Source organism: Marmota monax, unplaced genomic scaffold (assembly GCF_021218885.2).
Source record: "Marmota monax isolate L192 unplaced genomic scaffold, Marmota_monax_Labrador192_F-V1.1 WCK01_AAM20220418_F8-fsc00013, whole genome shotgun sequence".
Taxonomy (NCBI): domain Eukaryota; kingdom Metazoa; phylum Chordata; class Mammalia; order Rodentia; family Sciuridae; genus Marmota; species Marmota monax.
The window spans coordinates 10,224,498-10,244,262 of record NW_026692202.1 but is presented as its reverse complement, the minus strand read 5'-3'; the positions used below and the strand labels follow the sequence as shown (position 1 = coordinate 10,244,262).

The 19,765-nt window shown below is 40.0% G+C and overlaps 1 protein-coding gene across 5 annotated transcripts in view; it reads right to left on the bottom strand.

Moving 5' to 3' along the window:
* Faxc (failed axon connections homolog, metaxin like GST domain containing) overlaps positions 1 to 19,765 on the bottom strand; it is a 68,730-nt gene that overhangs the window by 10,598 nt on the left and 38,367 nt on the right. For 4 of the 5 annotated variants that reach the window (XM_058575510.1, XM_058575499.1, XM_046431063.2 and 1 more), the window contains one exon: positions 6,231 to 6,347. In XM_058575510.1, coding sequence (XP_058431493.1) covers positions 6,231 to 6,347 — 117 coding nt within the window. Of the gene's footprint in view, positions 1 to 6,205; positions 6,348 to 19,765 lie in introns of all 5 variants that reach the window. The other variant, XM_058575502.1, reaches the window with a different exon arrangement.

Genomic DNA, 19,765 nt, shown 5'->3' with positions numbered 1-19,765 from the left:
ATCCCAGGAACTCTGGAGGCTGAGACAGGAGGATCGCAAGTTTGACACCAGCTTCAGCAACTTAGAGAGGCCCTCAACAATTTAGGGAAACTCTGTCTCAAAATAATAAATAAAGAGGGTTGGGCATGTAACTCAGTGGTAAAGTGTCCCTGAGTTCAATTTCCAGTACCACCACCACCCCCCCAAAAAAAACAGCCATCAAAGATGAATTATGGACATATCTCAGTAGGTTCAGAGAACAGCCCTGTTTGACTCAATCAAATCCATTCACCATGAGCTGCTCCCAAGGAGCAACTAGGAAAGCCAGAACTATTCACAGGACCCTATAACTTTATCCACTTCTTTTGTGGGTGTTTTTATTTTTTATTTTTTTTAGCCTTATTTCTTCACCTTTCCTCCAAAAGAGGTTCCTCCTTTGTGATTGTACGACATCAATACTGCTTCAGTGTGACAGAATAAAAAGTAACAATCATATTAGCAAAATGTACTCCTTTCTGCATGCTAGGCACTATTTGCAGTGCTTTACTCATCGGTTATACTAATTCCCTCCTGTCCTTCCCCATGACACTACTCTGTCTCTTTGAGTGGACAGCCTGGCCTTGGAATTAATAGCTTTGTGCTACTATGTTAGAATATTTCTCTGCAGTTCTTTCCTGGGTTCTCAAGAATTATGAGATGACAGGTACCACCCTTTAGTGGCAATGAGCTGTCATGAAATAAGTAAGAACTCTATCACATGGCTGAGAAAGGTCAGCCTTGATGAGCAAGAGCTGAGATCCACACACCCCTCCTCATATCCTGCCCTTGAATAAAGAGTAAAATATATAGGGAAGCTCTAGATTGGCTTTGCTCAATTCTTCTTCCGCCTAGATTCCCCATTAGCTATCATCCAAAAGAACAAAAAAGGCTGGCAGTAGAAAGCACTTCTGTGGCATGTGTGTGTGTGCACATGTACGAATGCAAATATGATATGCCTGGGTTAATGTAAATCCCTATACTGAATATGTACACTTTGTGAAATAAAAGAAAAACCACATTTCTTCAAAGAGTAGTCAACAATCCGATAACAACTTCATCCTCCAGAATGGTAAAAACTAAAGTCACCCAATGCTGAGGAGGCTGTGGAAGTCAAGCATTGTGTTACATGGCTGGGGTAAGAACAAATTGTTGTAACCTTTTTTTGGAAAGTAATCTGATGCTCCCCACTAAAATTTAAAATGTGTATACCTGATGGCCCAGAGTTCCACATTGAGTACTTTATCGGCTAAAAGAAAAGCATCAGTATATGAAGATCTATGTGCATGGATGTAGCATTACATGTTAGGAAAAGACAGAGGAAGGTGAGGAAGAAAAAGACAAACAAGAGGGGGAGGAGGAGGAAGAGAAGAAAGAGGAAAGGAAAAAGATGGAAACAGTCTTGAGGTCCATCAGTAGGGACTGAATTAACCATTCTGTAGAATATTGTGCAGTTGTTTAAAAAGACATGATATTATTAAGTGGGAAAATTCAAGTTAGAAGAGTAATATGTGTAGTTTTATTCTATTATTTGTTTTAAAAACAGTAAAAACAACAAACCACAATAGCTACACATGTGTTGTAAATTTGTGCATGTAAAAGAAAGGCACAAGAATGATCCACATTAAATCCCCAATACTAATTATTCCATGGGGTCTGTACTGGACATGAATGAAGGGGAAGACATGCACTTTTTAACCTATTCCCGTGTGATTTGGCTTGTGACCATTGTATATTACTTTTTAAATTTGAAAAGCCAATAAAATAAATTACTAAAAAAACACACAGTGATATTATCAGACAAAGAGGATATTTATCAGAATGCTGAATGCTTCTCTACCCAGAGGACAGTCCTAGACAGAATAAGGAGCCTTTCTCTTGGAGTTTCTCACAAGGAAATTTCTCCATTGCTCTTTGAAAAACATACAAGCATTATTTTCTGCATCAATCTAATTTCTCTAATAATCAAAAACATTCTGTACAATTTAACACTGTAAACCATGTCAGCCAGATTCAGAATCCTGGACTAAGTTTCTCCCAGCTGCCTCTCATGTATGGCTAGAATGAGAGAGAGGGAGACGCCTGCCAGAGCCCCCAGCACCACCTGCCCTCGCTGGGTCATTAACCAGCAAATATTTGGAAAACACGGGGCCAATACCCAAATGCACTCATGTACTCTGCAGGCATGTGCTCAGCACCTCCTTGTCCCACACCTGTGCTAGGTGCTGGCAACAGCCTTGATTGCTCTCTTTAGCATTTGTCACACAGTAAGAAGCCACCAAGCGTGCCTTCTTCTGAAAAGTGCTAACATGGCTTGAATGCTGTGGATGAGGACACTCCCTCTGCCTCATCTCCTTGAAGCTAAAGACTGAGAGCAAGGACACTAAATCACAGATATCAAAACACACAACCCACAAATACCATTTGATTCAGCCCTTTCCTAACAGCCAAATCCCCCACCACAACCTCTTCCACAGTCATATGACATTCTCCCCACTTTCTAATCCTTTAAGCCAAAAAGACACCCAAGGACAATTAATAATCATGGGTGAAAGTTGCTGAATGAAGTTTTTCTTAGAATATGGAAGGTCGTGTTCCTTACCAATTTAGAAAATAGTGTTAAAGTCTGTGGTTTCCTTATGGCTCTAGAGGGCGGGCAGTTGTAACATAGGTCTTCCCTTCTCCTTGCTTCAATTTCATTTTTTGAGGCTTTCTTAAATTCCCTACATCTATTTTGTTTATTTCATTTTATTTATTTATTTTTGGTACCAGGATTGAACCCAGAAGCACTCACACTGAGCCACATCCCCAACCCTTTTTATTTTGTGACAGGGTCAGGCTAAGTTGCTGAGGGCCTAACTAAGTTGCTGAAGCTGGCTTTGAACTTGCAATCCTCTTGCCTCAGCCTCCTGAGCCACTGGGATTACAGGCATGCACCACTGCTCCCAGTCCCACATCAAATTAACTGTTAAATTAACACATAATTCTCTAACGAGGACACCCCAATTAAAACAAGGATTCTGATTCCACATTGAGAGTGTTGCTGAAATAAAACAGATTCTTTTCTTACTGTAAAGATGGCAAAAAACTTCTAAAAAAATTATATTTAGCCCTAATAAGGGAAATAAAATTAGAGATGCTTTTCGGACATTGCTCTTGGAAATGTAAACTTCTATGGCCTTTCTAAAAAGCAGCTGAGACATGCAGACCAAGAGCTTCTACCCTTTGTGATACTAATTCCCTATCTAGAATTCAGTGCAGGAAATAACCAGAGACAAACAGGAGTATATGTTTACAACAATATTCACTACCGAATAACAGTAAAAATTATTTGAAATAATACACAAGTCCAAAAGAAGATTAATCACATGTAGTACAATGTAGCTATAGGATAGGATATTATGGAATGACTACAAAAGCATGTTTGAAGAATATTTAATGGCAAGGTGGAAAGCTATAATACTTGGTTTATTTTAAACATCAGGTTATAATTGGATCAATATTATGGTCCCAATTTTTTAAAATATATACATGCTTGTACTTGATGAAGATACATACCACAATATTAACAGAAGATCTCTGTGGATGATTAACTCACAAGTTACTTTTCATTCTTTGAAAACTTTTCTATCTTTTCTAAATTCTATCCAATAAACAAGTGATATTTCATATTTATATCTAAATATATAGATGCATACATATACGTATATTTTAAGCATGGTTGAATATTCAAAATCTGCCCTCCTACACACCTAAATTAAGGAAAATTTCTTACTATTCTACATGATTCCAGAAGTAGTTTGTGTGGTTTTGTCAACAATTAGGACCAGGGCTGGGGATGTGGCTTAGTCGAAGAGTCTCTTGCCTGAAGAGTCATTAGGCCCTGAGTTTGATCCCCCGCACTGCCAAAAATAATAATAATAATAATTGCTGGGACTAAAAATTTATATTCAGTCACAGCCCTCCTCATGTGGCAAGGCCAGCAGAGCCATGGCTGTTCCAAAGCCAAGGCCCAATCCCATCCACTCACACTCTGGATTTGAGCCAGTTCTTAATTATCTAGGCTCTTAGTTGTTTTCACTTATGCCCTCTCTCTTTACTTCTTGGGAAAGTCTCTACCACAGAGAGCAAAAGCAAGGAAAGAAGTTAAGTCCATTTGGTGCACAAAGGACATGGAACTACTGCCAAAGTAAGAATCAAAGACACTCTGGACTTTACTGATTAATGCTGCAAAAGTCCCCAGGGACAGCTGGAAGTCCCTGGCACTGCTTTAAGAATTAACATTCCTGCAACTGGGTGCTAAAAGTCCCTGGAAGATAATGGTGTCAGATTCCCCAGACGTGTGTGTCTCAGGGAGGGACCCAAAATCAATCCTCAAAAATGGCTGATCATTTATTTCCTTTAAGAGAATGTCTCAAGTTCTTTTAAGTCAAGAAAACATACTTTGTTTTTAAAAGAAGGGATCCTCTGAAGTCACAGTCCTACTGATAAGGATCCCCCAAATAATTCTAACTAAATAACAGATTACCTCAGTGTGTGTGTGTGTGTGTGTGTGTGTGTGTGAGAGAGAGAGAGAGAGAGAGAGAGAGAGAGAGAGAGATTATGGGAATGTGTCTGGGTAGAAATGTAGGTATATGTGTACAGGTGTGTGGAGTTTGTGCATACAGGAGTATGTGAGTAAACAAGGTACATCTTTATCACAATGATTTAGCTGGAAGTCCCTGGGACTGAAATTAAATGTCAGTCCAGCCAAGTGTGGTTGGTCATGCGTGTAATTTTAGCCACTCAGGCAGCTGAGGCAGGAGAATTCCAAGTTCAAGGCCAGCCTCAGCAATTTAGCAAGACCCTATCTCAAAAAAATGGCTGGGGATATAGCTGTGTTATAATGACCCTGGGTTCAACCTCCAGTACCAAAAATAAATGTCAGCCCCACTCAGCTAACCTTCTGGAAGATCTTCAATAAGTACCTGAACCATTTCAGCCAAATCTGGTAATGTATCTGGAAGTCCACCCACAAATGAAGTCCACCCACTGGTCTCATCTACACCCCCAGCCTGCTCAGTTGAGCACAAACTCTTCAGTTAAATCTTGTCAATCCCCATCCCAAACTTAAATATTGAATTATGACCTCCACATCCCCAGCCCCCAGGTACTTGCTTAGATACTACTTTAAAATAAAGATGACTTCAAACAGTTCCCACCCACCTACACAGTAAAAGCCTCTCTGAGAGACACAGCTGTCATGTATTATTCCATCACTCTACCCTACTACATACACACATACACACACATGCAAACCAATATCTGATCCCTTGACATCAACCCAAGGTAAGCAGACTTACCCTCCCCCTTTGCTACCATGAATTTTATTCCTGGCTACCAACCCCACCCGGCCTTGTATTTATCATCACCCAGCTCTGGTCCCATTCATTTCCACTTCTTACCTTGTCCTTGATAGTCAAGAACTATAATTCTGAGAGAAGTACAGGGGACTGATATTGGCCAAATTATATCATTATATTGTGTGCATGTACAAAAATATAACAACAAATCTCATCATTATGTACAACTATAATGAACCAATAAAAAATGTGGAAGGAAAAAAAACTATAATTCTGACTAGACTTACAGCCAAGACCAGAAAAAATGGATAGCAAGATTGTGTTTCTTGGCACACATAATAGGATTAGTAATAATACTTGTATAGCATCAGACTTCGCCGTTTATTGACAATTTCCTCATTTTCCCACAGTCTTGAACTTTCCATTCTTCTACTCTCAGTACATGATCTACAGTCACTACACTAGAGTGGAAGGCAGCTCAAATGACACAAATCATATATACTTTACCTACATTTGAATAAGACATCAATTAATATTCAAAAAGAGCATCTGAGATTGGCAATGAGTTCATTGACCCCACCTGATCCTAGTTGCTGCAGTATTGGATACATCAGAAAGTGGTGAGCCAACTGCCCAAAAGACTTCAAGGAATAACAACAAAACAAGGACAGAAGGTGGAATTCAACTCCTGTTTTAGCAACAAGTATTCAGTTTCACCTGTAAGGAGCTGGCAGAAAACTTACTGGCCCTAGACACCACAGCCTAATGAAGCATGACCAGGTTCACGACTCTGGCCTAGAATTCTACATTCTACATACCAGTACCCACCCACCCGCAGCAACTCTTACACCAGAAAAGCTTTTCAGGGCTTGCCTTTGATCAGCCGCTCAGGTCTTGTCCCTGGTAAGGTCCACATTGCCTGTGCCAAGTGTCCAAAGACAGTGGCATCGAGAGTGGAAAGCTTGGGCCCCATGATGTACTTCTTATCACCTGCAGCAGATAAAACAGAGAGATCACTCACTGTCACAATAGCATTCAGCACACTCTCATTATATGTTTATCTAACTGCACCAAAAAGCTTTGCAGAGTCAAAATGCATGCATGCCCTTTTTCTTCAAAACATTGAGAACAAATGTAAAGTGAATTAAGAAATTCTGGGATACATCAAACCCACAGCAAGGTAAGGCAGGGAACAAATCCAATCCAGATAAACAGATGAGGGAGGGTGTTTATGGGGAAAAAAGAGAACTGATCACCAACTGACTTCCAGTCTCAAACTGGAGGTCTCAAACTGTCTCTCTTTGTTACTACAGTTTGAGACTGGAGAATACCCAGAAGTTTGATTAAACCAACTGAGAAGTAACCCAATGCAGCACTCAACCTCAGGGCATATATAATAATTAAAATAACAAATTTCCTCAAGGAAAACAAGAAGCCCAGGCTACTGAAGAAGCTTGAAGGCAAGGTTTCCCGTGACACCTCTAAGGTCTTGGCAAATTTCAACACTGAGTACCAGCTTCCTTGGGAAACATTAAGCAAAAAGAAGCTATGCAGTCAGAAGCTCAGCCCTGACATGAGGCTCCTAAACAAGAAAGTTTCACACTGCTGTTCCTGTCCCTCCATTTCCACCACTACTGACTTAGTTCAGGCCTTGTCACACAGAGGATCACATCCAACCAATTAAAAGAGTCGTACATTGTCTCCTGAGCTGCTGTCAGGGCCTGTGGCATCTAGTGGCACAAGAAGAGATGGATCCACAGACGTCACATCCTGGCACCACTGTTATTCATCTGGTCATTACCTAAATTCTCAAAGCCTCTGTTTTCTTACCCACCAAACGGGGATGATATTAAGAGTACCTAAATCCTTAGCACTACTGTGAGTATGAAATGACATACACATGTAACAATCTTAGCATGGAATGTGGATAACTCAAGCAACATGAGCTCTCCTGATGAGAGCCATTCCCTTCCTCCAGGACACTCCACAACCCACCTGAACTAAGACACTCTTTTCATTATGTCAGTCCCTCTCACGAACACCTTCCATGGTTTATGAAATAAAATCCAGACTTAACTTAAAAGACGAGGGCCATTATATTTACTTCTAACTCATGTTCCAGCTTTGTGCCCTACTCCTCTCCCCGACTCTAGCAAACCTGAACTCCAAAATGGGAGATTCACCAGTTGTGAGAGGAATAACTGAAGTATCCTGAGCAGAGCACACAGAAACCCTGCCTCTTCCTCTTGGGCCCCTTAAGTGACATTTTTTCCACATTGCACACTGTATACTGGTTGGGTTTTATTTGTGGGTTTTATCATTCCAGCTAAATGGTAAGCTCTTTGAAAGTAAGAGTCATTTCTTATTTCTACTTAACAAACTTTTGTGCCATGTTTTCTACACGTTTAGCACAATTCTATGTGCTGTACCCTACAACTGTCCACCCATTCCATCACATTTGAGTGGCAAGCTGAGGATGTCACAGATCTTATGTCAGTGTGTAGCTAAGACAGGAGTTCAATCAAGCCATCTGTTAGAGTAATTGTGTCCCATTGTTAACCAACTTCTCTATCATTTGAGTGTTGCCCCAGGATCTAAACCTATTACCCAAATACTGGGAAAACACTATCTGGGAAAAATTAATGACAAACAAAAAATCTCTAGGTATCACTTGTTCTCAAGATTGCCAGATATTTCTTGATGATTCATCTTGCTGACTCCAAACACCTCAACCACTCCTCTGCTGGCATTAAGTGATTACACGTGGGCAGAGGGACCCCCTCCCCAAGAGCTCTCAGAACATCCTGCTAGGATTGGAGAGGTGCATCAATCAGATGACCAAATGGCCCTCCCTACCAGACTGTGCCAGGGCTCTACCCATTCATGACCCAAACAAGACAGTCTATGAAGTGGAAGCCAAAAGGGCTTTAGGGCTATTGTGATAAGAGCTATACACAGCTTCAAAGAGAAGAAAATGAGTTTTTTTTTTTTATAAAAGAGCAATGGTGGATTCATGAACAAAAATTAATAAGAAGGAAGAAAGAAAATGTTGATTTCCTTCAAAAAGTACTCTAAGGGAAATGCCAGAGTTTAAATAGTGAAGTCTGATGTCGAAATCAAAGATTTGGGGGACAAAATGAAGATAGCCAGATGATAGATAAAATACTTGAAAAATCTGATAATAGAGTACATAGGATCTTGATAAAAAGAAAAAAATCATAAAAATATACTGTTATTTGACTCCATATATCAAATAATGCATACAGTGTTTAGTCATGATTTGCCATCTGGTCTCAGAATGTTAAAAGTGGAAGGACATTGAGTTAGTAACAGAACCAGACTCAGAATGCTGGCACCCAGGCCTCCAGACTTCTGGCCCAACGTCTTTGTCTCCACAATGTCACAATCATCATCATCTCAGAAATAAAGACTCCAAGGAACAGCAGTGTGTGTGTGTGGGGGGGGGTGGGGGGGTGGGGGGGGACTTTTAAAGTTTGCAAAAGGATGCTTTGGTTAAGAAGGAACATAAAATAGAAAAAGGAAAAAATAACTGAAACCTGATTTTTGTTTTTTAAAGGTGCTTATAAAAAGAATGGATGAAACTAGTATGTGAGGAAAATGCAGAATGGTAGATACAAAATTATATGTATATAAACACATGGTTATAAATTTTTAAAATATACAAATATCTCCTGTCATTAAAAAGTCCTCAGAGTATCCAATAACAGGAAGCTTTTTAAAACGTTTATTTTGAAATAATTTTGGATGTATAAAAAATTTGCAAAAATAGCATAGCTCCTGTATGTCCTTCACCCAACTTCCATAAATATTAATATCTTAGAGAACCACAGTACATTTATCAAAACTAAAAGAAATTAACCATTAGTATAACACTGCCAACTGTATTATAGACTTTATTCAAATTTAATTCATTTTTTTAACGAATACCCTTTTTGTTCCAGGATCCCACATTTCATTTGTCACCCTACCTCCTCAGTCTCCTCCAATTTGTGAAAGTTCCTCCATGCTCCTTGACTTTTCACAAATTTGACATTTTTAAAGAACACTGGACTGTTATTTTGTAAAATATCTATGAACTTGGGCTTCTCTAAGGTTGTCTTGTGACTAGATGAGGTCATGAATTCTTAGCAAGAATACCACACAAGTAACAATGTATCTCTTTTGATGGTTAATTTTATGTGCCATCTTGACTAGGCCATGGGGTATCCTGATATTTATTCAAACAATATTCTGGGTGTATCTATGATGGTATTTCAAGATGAGATTCGTCTTTGAATTCATAGAATGACTAAAGCAAATTTCCCTTCCTGATATGGGTGGGCCTCATCCAATCCATTGAAGGCTTCATAGAACAAAAAGGCTGAAAGCCTCCCCCCAACCAACCCCATAAGAGAGAACTCCTTCTGCCTGACTGCCTTCAAACTGGGACACTGGCTTTTTCCTATCCCTGTCTCAAGTAGAAGCATCAGCTCTTCCTGGGTCTCAAGACTGCCAGCCTTCAGACTGGACCCATACCATCAATTTTGGTCCTTGGATCTTTTCATCACATGAGAATTCTACCATAGAATGCCAACTCATCCTGCACATCTTGGGATCCATAACTCTGTGAGCCAATCCCTTATATTTAGTTTCTTTATACCCAATTGGTTCTGTTTCTCTGGAGAATCTTATGTAATACCTTCTGAGGGCATCATTGTATCAAAGGGCACATAACTATACATCTTAATATGTGGTATTAACCTTGATCACATGGTAAAGATGGTATCTGACAGGTTTCTTCCTAATAAAGTTACTATTTTTCCCTTTGCAGTTAATAATCTTCAGAGAGATACTTTGAGATTGTACAAATATCCTGTTTCTCTTGACTGTGACCCATCAATTTTAGCATCCATTGGTAGATGTCATCTGAAACAATTATTTTTATGGTGTATGTTTTATTGTGGTTTTCTCTTCCTCTCATTTCTTCTACACATATTTATTAGGATTCTACTGTCTCTATACCCCCACTTGCTAATGTATTCAATTATTTATTTAAGTATGCACTCATGAATATTTGTTTATTCTATGGGATGCAGTCCAGTACTATCAACATTTATTTCGTTGCTCAAACTGTTCCAGCTTTGGGCTGTGGAGCTTGGCAGGAAGCATTTTTAAAAGGTAAACTAAATTAGATTTAACTCTGTTTAGAGACAAAGAGGCCAAGCTAAAGGTCTCATTTCTACAACACTTCTGGGGTGCAGAAAGTGGTCCCAGATCCCATGACTAGAGGGGTTTAGAAAACACAAAACTCCAAAGGCAGATCTGAAGGGCACTAAAGGATCAGGCATGGGTGATGAGACACCTCGAACTTCAATATTCGCAGGTGAACCACCTGACTGCTCCTGTAGGGATACCTGAGCATCCGTAACTCTCCCTGTCAGTCCCTAGGTTGAGAGTGTGGACTCTGAGCCATTGGGGAGGGCAAATAAAGGTTGAAAACATGAAGTCAGTCCCCAGCAGTGAGGGACCCAGGGCACATCACAGTCCCTGAAATGTGCTCCAACAGAGGCCAGCGCTCCCAAGCACCAGGAACACCTCCCTAAAGGCACAGAGCCCACCTGCCTGTGAGGGTGACCCCCATATTCTGTCACCTGCAGTGGCAGTGGGACTTCCCATGCCCAGGGTGAGTTGAAAGACCTCCATGGTTGGGTCTCCCATTGGTCATCAGGGAGCACAGACCATGAGGACATACAAGAATAGAGACCACCATGCCAGAGAGGAAGACCCATGTGGATTTGAAGGAAGATCACGGCAGGAATGCCAAAGCTGGTTCTTCTGCGGGGTGAGAAAATGTCACTAGACCCAGGCATTTCAAGAATCTGAGGTAACCTATCCTGGATGTTTAGGCAGCTCCTCTCTGTGAGGAAGGCCATATTGTACATGCAGGAACCATGGGGGCACCATGGATGACCCAAGTCTGAACATGGAGTACTGAATCATGAATAGCAAGAATATTAAGGGCATTTGCTGTTTACATCCCAGACTTGAACTCATGATGATTGAACTCAATCACAGATTATTGGTCATAAAACTTTAGCAACCTCCATTAACCCAAGGTTACTTATTCTGACCTCCAAGCCTGACCTCTGGCTCTTCCCATGTTGTCTTTACCTCTCCTATCATGAGCATCAACAGAGGGCTGACCCGAAGATACCAGGACATGACAAAGACAAGGGTATATGGAAGACATCTGAGCATGTGGGCTAGGTCCCTCAACCCCATTACCTGCCCTTTTCCCCATTAGCACAAACTAGTGTGATAGCTGGGAGATGAAGTGGGGAAAGTAAATATGGAAGGCAATTGTCCAGGGAGAATGAAATCAATCTTGAGTCTGAAAAGAATGGCCACAATCCAATCACGAGGAATCAAGCCAAATGGAAGAGCAAGGGAGCTACAGCGTTGAAGTAAGCAGAGCCTGGTAAGCAGCAGAACCAAGGGAACATGAGGGGACAAGCACAGAGCCATATAGGTCTTAAAGTCCTACTGGCAAGTGGGGCCCCACATAGCACAGCTGAGGAAGTACTCACAATCCAAGGTTGTTTGCCTGATGCTAGATTCTGAGCCTCCTCCTTAGGGAGGATACATGACAGCTGTCAATGTGGGACTCTGTCCAGACCCAAGCCAAACAGGCGAGGTCTGCCTCCTATGAATGCTCCACACTCAGTCAAACATGAAGGTGACCAGCCCATCACCAGCACTCACCCTATCTCCCTCCCTAAATAACATCCACTTATCTAAGCTTGAGCTGGTCTTAAGGGAAGGGTTAGTCTTACTATGAGACAACATAGATCTCTCTAGAATTTCCCAGTTTCTTCCTCCGAAATCACACAAAGAATTTATGGCCACATTAATTCTACCACAGCACCCATTCACAATCTACAGTAACATCTAAGTAACATTTACCACTTGTTTTCACATATATCACCATGAGATAGCAAGTAGAAAGTTTATTCAGAGCATTGGTAAGAGCTACAGAAATGAACCTCTGTACAGCATCTCCTTCTGCCCTTGCTAATTCTCTTTCCCGTTTCCACTGATCACTCTCAGCTCCAATTCTGCAAATTAGTAAAATTCCCAAATGCTGTAAGTTGCAGAAGATAAAATACTGGCTATGCTAGAAAATATAGGTTTAAAGAAGAAATTAAAGAGAATAGTCAGCCAGGCACAGTGGCACAAACCTATAATCCTAGTGACTCAGGAAGCTGAGGGAGGAGGATCACAAGTTCAAAGTCAGCCTCAGCAACTTAACGAGGCCCTAAGCAAATTAGTGAGACCCTATCTCAAAAACAAAAAGGGCTGGGAATGTAGCTCAGTGGCAAAGCACCCTTGGGTTCAATCCCCAAACAAACAAACAAAAAATTTAAATAAAGAGAACAGTCAAAAGATCTTCAAAAACTCATTTTTCTACCAGACTAAGAAATAAGAGCAACTGTATGTTTCATCTACATAGAATTCCCTATATTTGAACACTGATTAAGATTTTAAGTAGATAATTCCAGGAAGTCTACATAGATGCCATTAGTATTTCTAACTGTCCCTCTCTCAACTTTGATTAACTGGGAATTGAAGGGAAATTGAGAAACGAAGATTTTGAGTACTTTCCCCAAGGAAAGCACAGAGGAGGTCAGTAATCTTAGAAGTCAAACGTCAAAGAGTATACTCTTTAAGCTTTTTCTGTTTAAAGAATCTCCCACAGCACAAAGCTACAGAAAAAAATAATCTACTTCCTATTTTCTCTGATGCTCCTGATCAGACCTCTCTTTGTCAGAAATTGTACATATGTCAGGCCACTTCCTTTAAGGAGCCCTTGTTCACATTCGCAGCATACTCCAAAATCACTACATAAACGGTTCCCTCAACTATAGGGGCTACTACTTCATGCCTGGGGTTATTAGTGATTCTTATGGGTAAATCTCAGAATTAAAAGAATCAACCTTGATAACATTCTGACATCTATTAGTTGCACCAATTGGCTCATGATCTGGTAAAAGATAAAAGTACATAGGGGATACACTAGAAGAAGCCCTCCTTCAGATGTCATACTAGAAAGCAATTGAATATTCCTATAATTTCCTATATGATTATCTGAAAGAACACACAAGAACTTCTTTCAGCTTGTATGAACTATTCCAACACCTTCCCATTGACCATCAAAATCAATCATCCCATTTCTTCCTCGCAATCTGGTCTTTGCTGATGTCCCAGCTCTTAAAGTTCCCTAGGCATGAGACCAGGAAGCACATAAGTTCCCATACTGTAAGGAATGGGTTGTGATTTCTCTTGTGTACTTCAGTCCTCCTATCAATGAGTCTGAGCACCTGCTGAACTCTACATTCAAAGGATCCATAGGTATCTTTTGTCACTTTTGGAAACCTGGAGGAAGGATTTGTACCCATGCAGAAAAATGTGACACTTGGGAAATCTAGGTTACAGAATATTCCTCAGGAGGAGACAAATGCATCCTCAGGCTTAATAATTATATCTTAACAACACTGAATAGCAGGTCCTGGAAGTCTTATAGAACAATAGCTAACATCTTGAAGGAAAGTGTCAGTGTTACCAGCTCATCAATGATCAGCCTCTTTGTTTCTCTTTCCTCAAAGTTACTTGTAATACTGTTGCTTCTGAGTCTGACTACAAATTTTGCTAAAAGGGTGAGATCTGAGGGCTATAAAATGTATATGATTTAAGACTCCCTCTCTGAGCTGCTGGGGTTGTAGCTCAGTGGTAGAGTGTTTGTCTAGCATGTGTAAGGCACTGGGTTCAATCCTCAGCACCACATAAAAATAAATAAAAGTACTGTGTCCACCTACAACTAAAAATATTCTTTAAATTTATTAATTTTTTATTCATATATGACAGTGGAATGCATTACAATTCTTATTACACATATAGAGCACAATTTTTCATATCTCTGGTTGTATACAAAGTACGTTCACACCAATTTGTATCTTTATACATGTACTTTGGATAATAATGTCCATCACATTCTACCATCATTTCTAACTCCCTGCCCCTTCCATTCCCCTCCCATCCTTCTACCCTATCTAGAGTTCATTTATTCCTCCCACGCTCCCCCTCCTTACCCCACTATGAATCAGCCTCCTTATATCAGAGAAACCATTCGGCATTTTTTTTTTTAGGATTGGCTAACTTCATTTACTTCTCCAGCGCCATCCTTTTACCTGCAAATGCCATGATTTCATTCTCTTTTATTGTTGAGTAATATTCCATTGTGTATATATGCCACATTTTTTAATCCACTTTCATCTACTGAAGGGCATCTAGGTTGGTTCCACAGTTTAGGTATTGTGAATTGTGCTGCTATAAACATTGTTGTGGCTGTGTCCCTGCAGTATGCTGTTTTTAAGTCCTTTGGGTATAGAGGGAGAAGAGGATAGCTGGGTCAATGGCAGTTCCATTCCCAATTTTCCAAGAAATCTCTACATTGCTTTCCATATTGGCTGTACCAATTTGCAGCCCCACATCCTCATCAATACTTATTATCGTTTGCATTCATAATAGCTGCCATTCTGACTGGAATGAGATGATATCTTAGAGTAGTTTTGATTTGCATTTCTCTCATTGCTAGTGATGATGAACATTTTTTCATGTATTTATCAATTGGTTGTATATCATCTTCTGAGAAGTGTCTTTTCAGGTCTTTGGCCCATATATTGATTGGGTTAGTTGTTTTTCTAGTGTTTAACTTTTCGAGTTTCTTATATACCATAGAGATTAGTGCTCTATCTGATATGTGAGAGGTAAAGATTTGCTCCCAAGATGCAGGCTGTCTGTTCACCTCACAGACGGTTTCTTTTGCTGAGAAGAAACTTTTATAGTTTGAGTCCATCCCATTTATTGATTTTAATTCTTGTGCCAAAGGAGTTTTATTAAGGAAGTTGGGGCCTAATCCCACTTTTTCTTCTATTAGGCACAGGGTCTCTGGTTTTATTCCTAGGTCCTTGATCCATTTTGAGTTGAGTTTTGTGCATGGTGAAAGATAGGGGTTTAGTTTCATTTTGCTGCATATGGATTTCCACTTTTCCCAGCACCATTTGTTGAAGAGGCTATCTTTTCTCCAGTGCATGTTTTTGGCACCTTTGTCTAATATCAGATAATTGTAATTTTGTGGATGAGTCTCTGTGTCCTCTATTCTATACCATTGGTCTACCAGTCTGTTTTGGTGCCAATAGCATGCTGTTTTTGTTACTATTGCTCTGTAGAATAGTTTAAGGTCTGGTATAGTGATGCTACCTGTTTCACTCTTCCTGCTAAGGATTGCTTTAGCTATTCTGGGTCTCTCTTATTTTTCTAGATGAATTTCATAATTGTTTTTTTTTTTTTTAAAAAGAGTCCCTCCCTAGTTTCTCAAATGCACTTCTGAAGTAAAGGAAAATAAAGCACTCAACTTTAACTGTATTCCAGGACTGGCTTTGCCCCGAATTTAATTTCCATCTTGGCTGTCCTGTATTAGGCAACCAAAGGAACCAGTTCTTCTAATTTTATTCAAAGGTCATCTCTTTATAAAGACTATCTGGCAGTCCCCAAATTTTGATTAATAAAATTACATATCACACAGGACTCATTGTTATGGGGAAATTTAAATTCAAAGCCTTCTATAAGGATCTAACCCTTTTTAAAAAGCTGATCAGTAACAGTTTCTAGAGGAAGGTTTGATGTTTGGCCATCAGGGTCAGAGGAGATCAACTTTGCAAGCAGACTCCACATTCCTAAAGAACTTTTCTTCATTGTATGCATCGCAGTTGTCACCTTAGTTGGAATCCAGCATCCTCAACAACTTTTAGACATCTGAGCAATCACCAAACTGGCAAAGATCTTTAACCACCAGGACTATTTAGAGCCTTCCAGAGCCTTACTCAGATTAACTCCTCCTTAGGCACAGATCATATTGCTATCAACCTCATCTTCTTCTTTTTTTTTTTTTTCCCCCAAGAGATTGATTCCAGGGGTACTTTATCAGTAAGCTACATCCCCGGTCCTTTTTAAATTTTTTATCTGGGGACAGGGTCTTACTAAATTGCTGAGGCTGGCCAAGAACTGGAAATTCTCCTGCCTCACCCTCCCAAGTTTCGGGGATTAGAGGCATACACAGCCATGCTCTGCTCAACCTCATCTCTTTAGACATGGGAATCCTATACCTTATACCTTCTCAAATGATATACTTGTTCCTCTGTTGGACATCATGCGAAAATTTTGTGTGACACTTCTTTTCAAGTGAAGGGCTGAGTCTCAGAATGCTCTTGTCCCATGTGCTCTGACCATTAAAAGGTTAAGAATGTCCACGTAATTCTCCCAGGTACACACGATTTTCTCAAAGATCACTGAATCCATAGAAACTTCCTGTGTGTGAAACTCTGTAATCTTGGAATTGGCCCCAGTTTCTTCACAGTCAAGATGAAAATATGTCTACTAGAATCAGAGTGGGCAATAATAATAGTCTCTCAAGAGACTGAAAGGTAAGATTCTGTTTCTAGAGTTGGGGTTATAGCTCAGTGGTAAAGCACTTGCCTCACATGTACGAGGTACTGGGTTCCTCAGCACCACATAAAAATAAGTAATTAAAGGAATTGTGTCCATCTACAACTAAAAATATATTTTTTAAAATTCTATTTCTAAAATATGTAAAACCTTTTATCTAAATAACTTGGAAAAAACTGAGGCCTGGTGCTTGCCACCCATTACGGCAGGATAAATACTCCTCTGCTCACAAGCTGGCTTCATTCTCCACAGCTCAACAGCTGCTGAAAGAAGCACCTATGTGTTTAATGGGTTTGGAGCTATCTGGATGTATTAATTGCTGCTAGCAACATAACAAATTACAAACCAATTTAGCAGGTTTCAACAATATACATGTATTTTCTCACATTTTCTTTGATCAAGAATCCAGGCAGCCTTAGCTACATGCCTTTGGCTCAGGGTCTCACAGTCTGCAATGGAGATGTCAGCCAGGTGCATCTAGTTTGAATCTTAAATTCCTCCAAACGTCCAGGTGTTTAAAGTTGGGTCCCTGGAGGGTACTACTGGGAGCTGGTGAAACCTTTAAGAGGTAGGGCCTGGTAGGAGATCTTTAAGTCACTAGAAGCATGCCCTTGAAGGGGATAGTAGAACCCTGGCCCTTTCCTTCCTCCCTCTCTCTCTCTCCCTCTCCCTTCCCCCCCCGCTCCCTAGATATGAAGGGAGAATTTTCCTTACTCCCACCTTTGCTACCTGGCACACCCACAGAGGCCTATAGGTAATGGGTCTGCCTGATCATGGGCAGGAACCTCTCTTTATAAACTGATTATCTCAGGCATTTGTTATAATATAGGAAACCTGACTAACATATCAGGGTTGCAATTATCTTAAGGGCTGATTTGGGGAGGATCTGCTAACAAAATCACATGGCTGGTAGCATACTCAGGTCTTCTCTGGCTCTTGGCCAGAAATATCTGTTCCTCACCATGTGGACCTCTCTGAAGAGCTGTTCGTGAAAGAGTTGGCTTGTCAGAGCAAGTAAGTAAGAAAGCAACAGTGGGTGAGAAAGAAGGCCCAGAATAGAACTGCAGTCTTTTTTGTAATCAAGTCTTGGAAGGGTCATTCCTCTGCTAATGCCATGCTGTATTTGTTGAAAGCAATCACCAAGTCCAGCCTATACTCCTGTGGGGAAGAATTACCCAAGAGGATGCATACCAGGAGGCAGTATCACTGTGGACCATCTTGGATGTTGTCTACCACAGGAGGGAAACATTCTTACATCCCAGAACTACATTCAAAAGGGCTTGGAGCCAAAAAGTCATGATATCTGTAATTTATTTAAAATACTTCCACACATATGCAAAAAGATAAGGCAAATATGACCAAATGTTAACAACTACTAAATCTAGGTGGTGAATATGAAACTGTTTATTGTACTATTCTATTTTACTGAGAATTTAAAATTTTTCATAATAAATCAAAATCATCTAATCATGTTCACTAATAATATGTAAAGAGAAAGTATCAACTATGATTATTCTCTAAGTTAAAATAGTGGGCAGATATTCTCCAGTGTTAAAATGGACAGTGCTAAATAGACCTCACCTAACACAGATTTATTTGGCACCTAAATGCCCTGACAGTCTCATCAGTATGGTTCTAGACTATAAATTCAGGGAAGACAGGAATCACACTAGACAATGAACTCCACTTGAAGACAAAACTGCATCCCCCAGTACCCAGTCCAGTGCCCATCCAATCTAAAACAAATGCACAGTAAATATATTTGTCATATGAATGTCTATTTTATAATTCCTTGTCTTTTAGATCAAAATTGTCCCATCAATACCTGATGGCACAGAACTGTAAAGGTCTGGAACACTGGGACTCAATCAAGGACTTGGATAGGTACTTGAGCTACCAGTTCATGAAGAACTTTTTCAGCCTACCCCATACTGCTAGAGCTCACTCCCCACGAGGCAAAATGACTTTCGAAATAGGCAGCACAAGTCAAGCCATCGATTCCTCCTAAGAGAATCCCCAAAGTTAGACCACTTGGTGTGTAATGTAGTGAGACCTCTTTTATCAATAATATTACAGAGCTATGCCTCTGAAGGTCACCAAAGATTTAAATGCAAAATAGCTCATTTAAGACTCTCCAAAGCTTGCCTTCTCCCACCCCCAAAATAACTGGTATTAAAAGTGGGTTTAAGAGGTGACTTGAAATGGTTTTAGGGCAAGTTATCAAAAACTCTAGATTCTCTCCAAGCTTAACCCCTATATTTTTGCCAGAAAAACAAAATTAAGCTAGATCCCCTAAGAAATGCATGAAGCTACAATGCAATATTAAATACTGAGCTTCTATTTAGAATTTTTTTTTTACAAATGTTTATATTCAAAAGCACTATCCATAAGGAAATCTACTCTATAACATCCATGGAAGAGTCTCTTGCTAGAATTCAGGACCAAAATTAATTTGTCCCAGTTGAAGAACTTGCGTGTTTCCTCTCCCTAGAAAATAAACACAAACCTGCCCCACATTTCCTTTTTTTATATTTCTTGCCAAAAATTCAAGTTAAATTATGCGTAATTCCAGGAGTAAGCTCATTCCAAGAACATGATTGTTTTCTAATTGGTTTCTGGAACATTTGTATTAATATTAAACAGCCTATGCAAAGGCAGGAAGCTTCCAGGCTGCACAGGGGTACTTCAGTGAACAAGGATCATATGGCATAGTTACAAAATAGGTGCATATGGGCAAGAAGTCAGAATGAGGAGGGAGATGGGAGTAGAATTCAGGCTGTAAGAAAAGGAATTGGGATTTTTAGCATAGGAAAAATTGAGGGTCTTTGGTTCTGATTTACATTTTA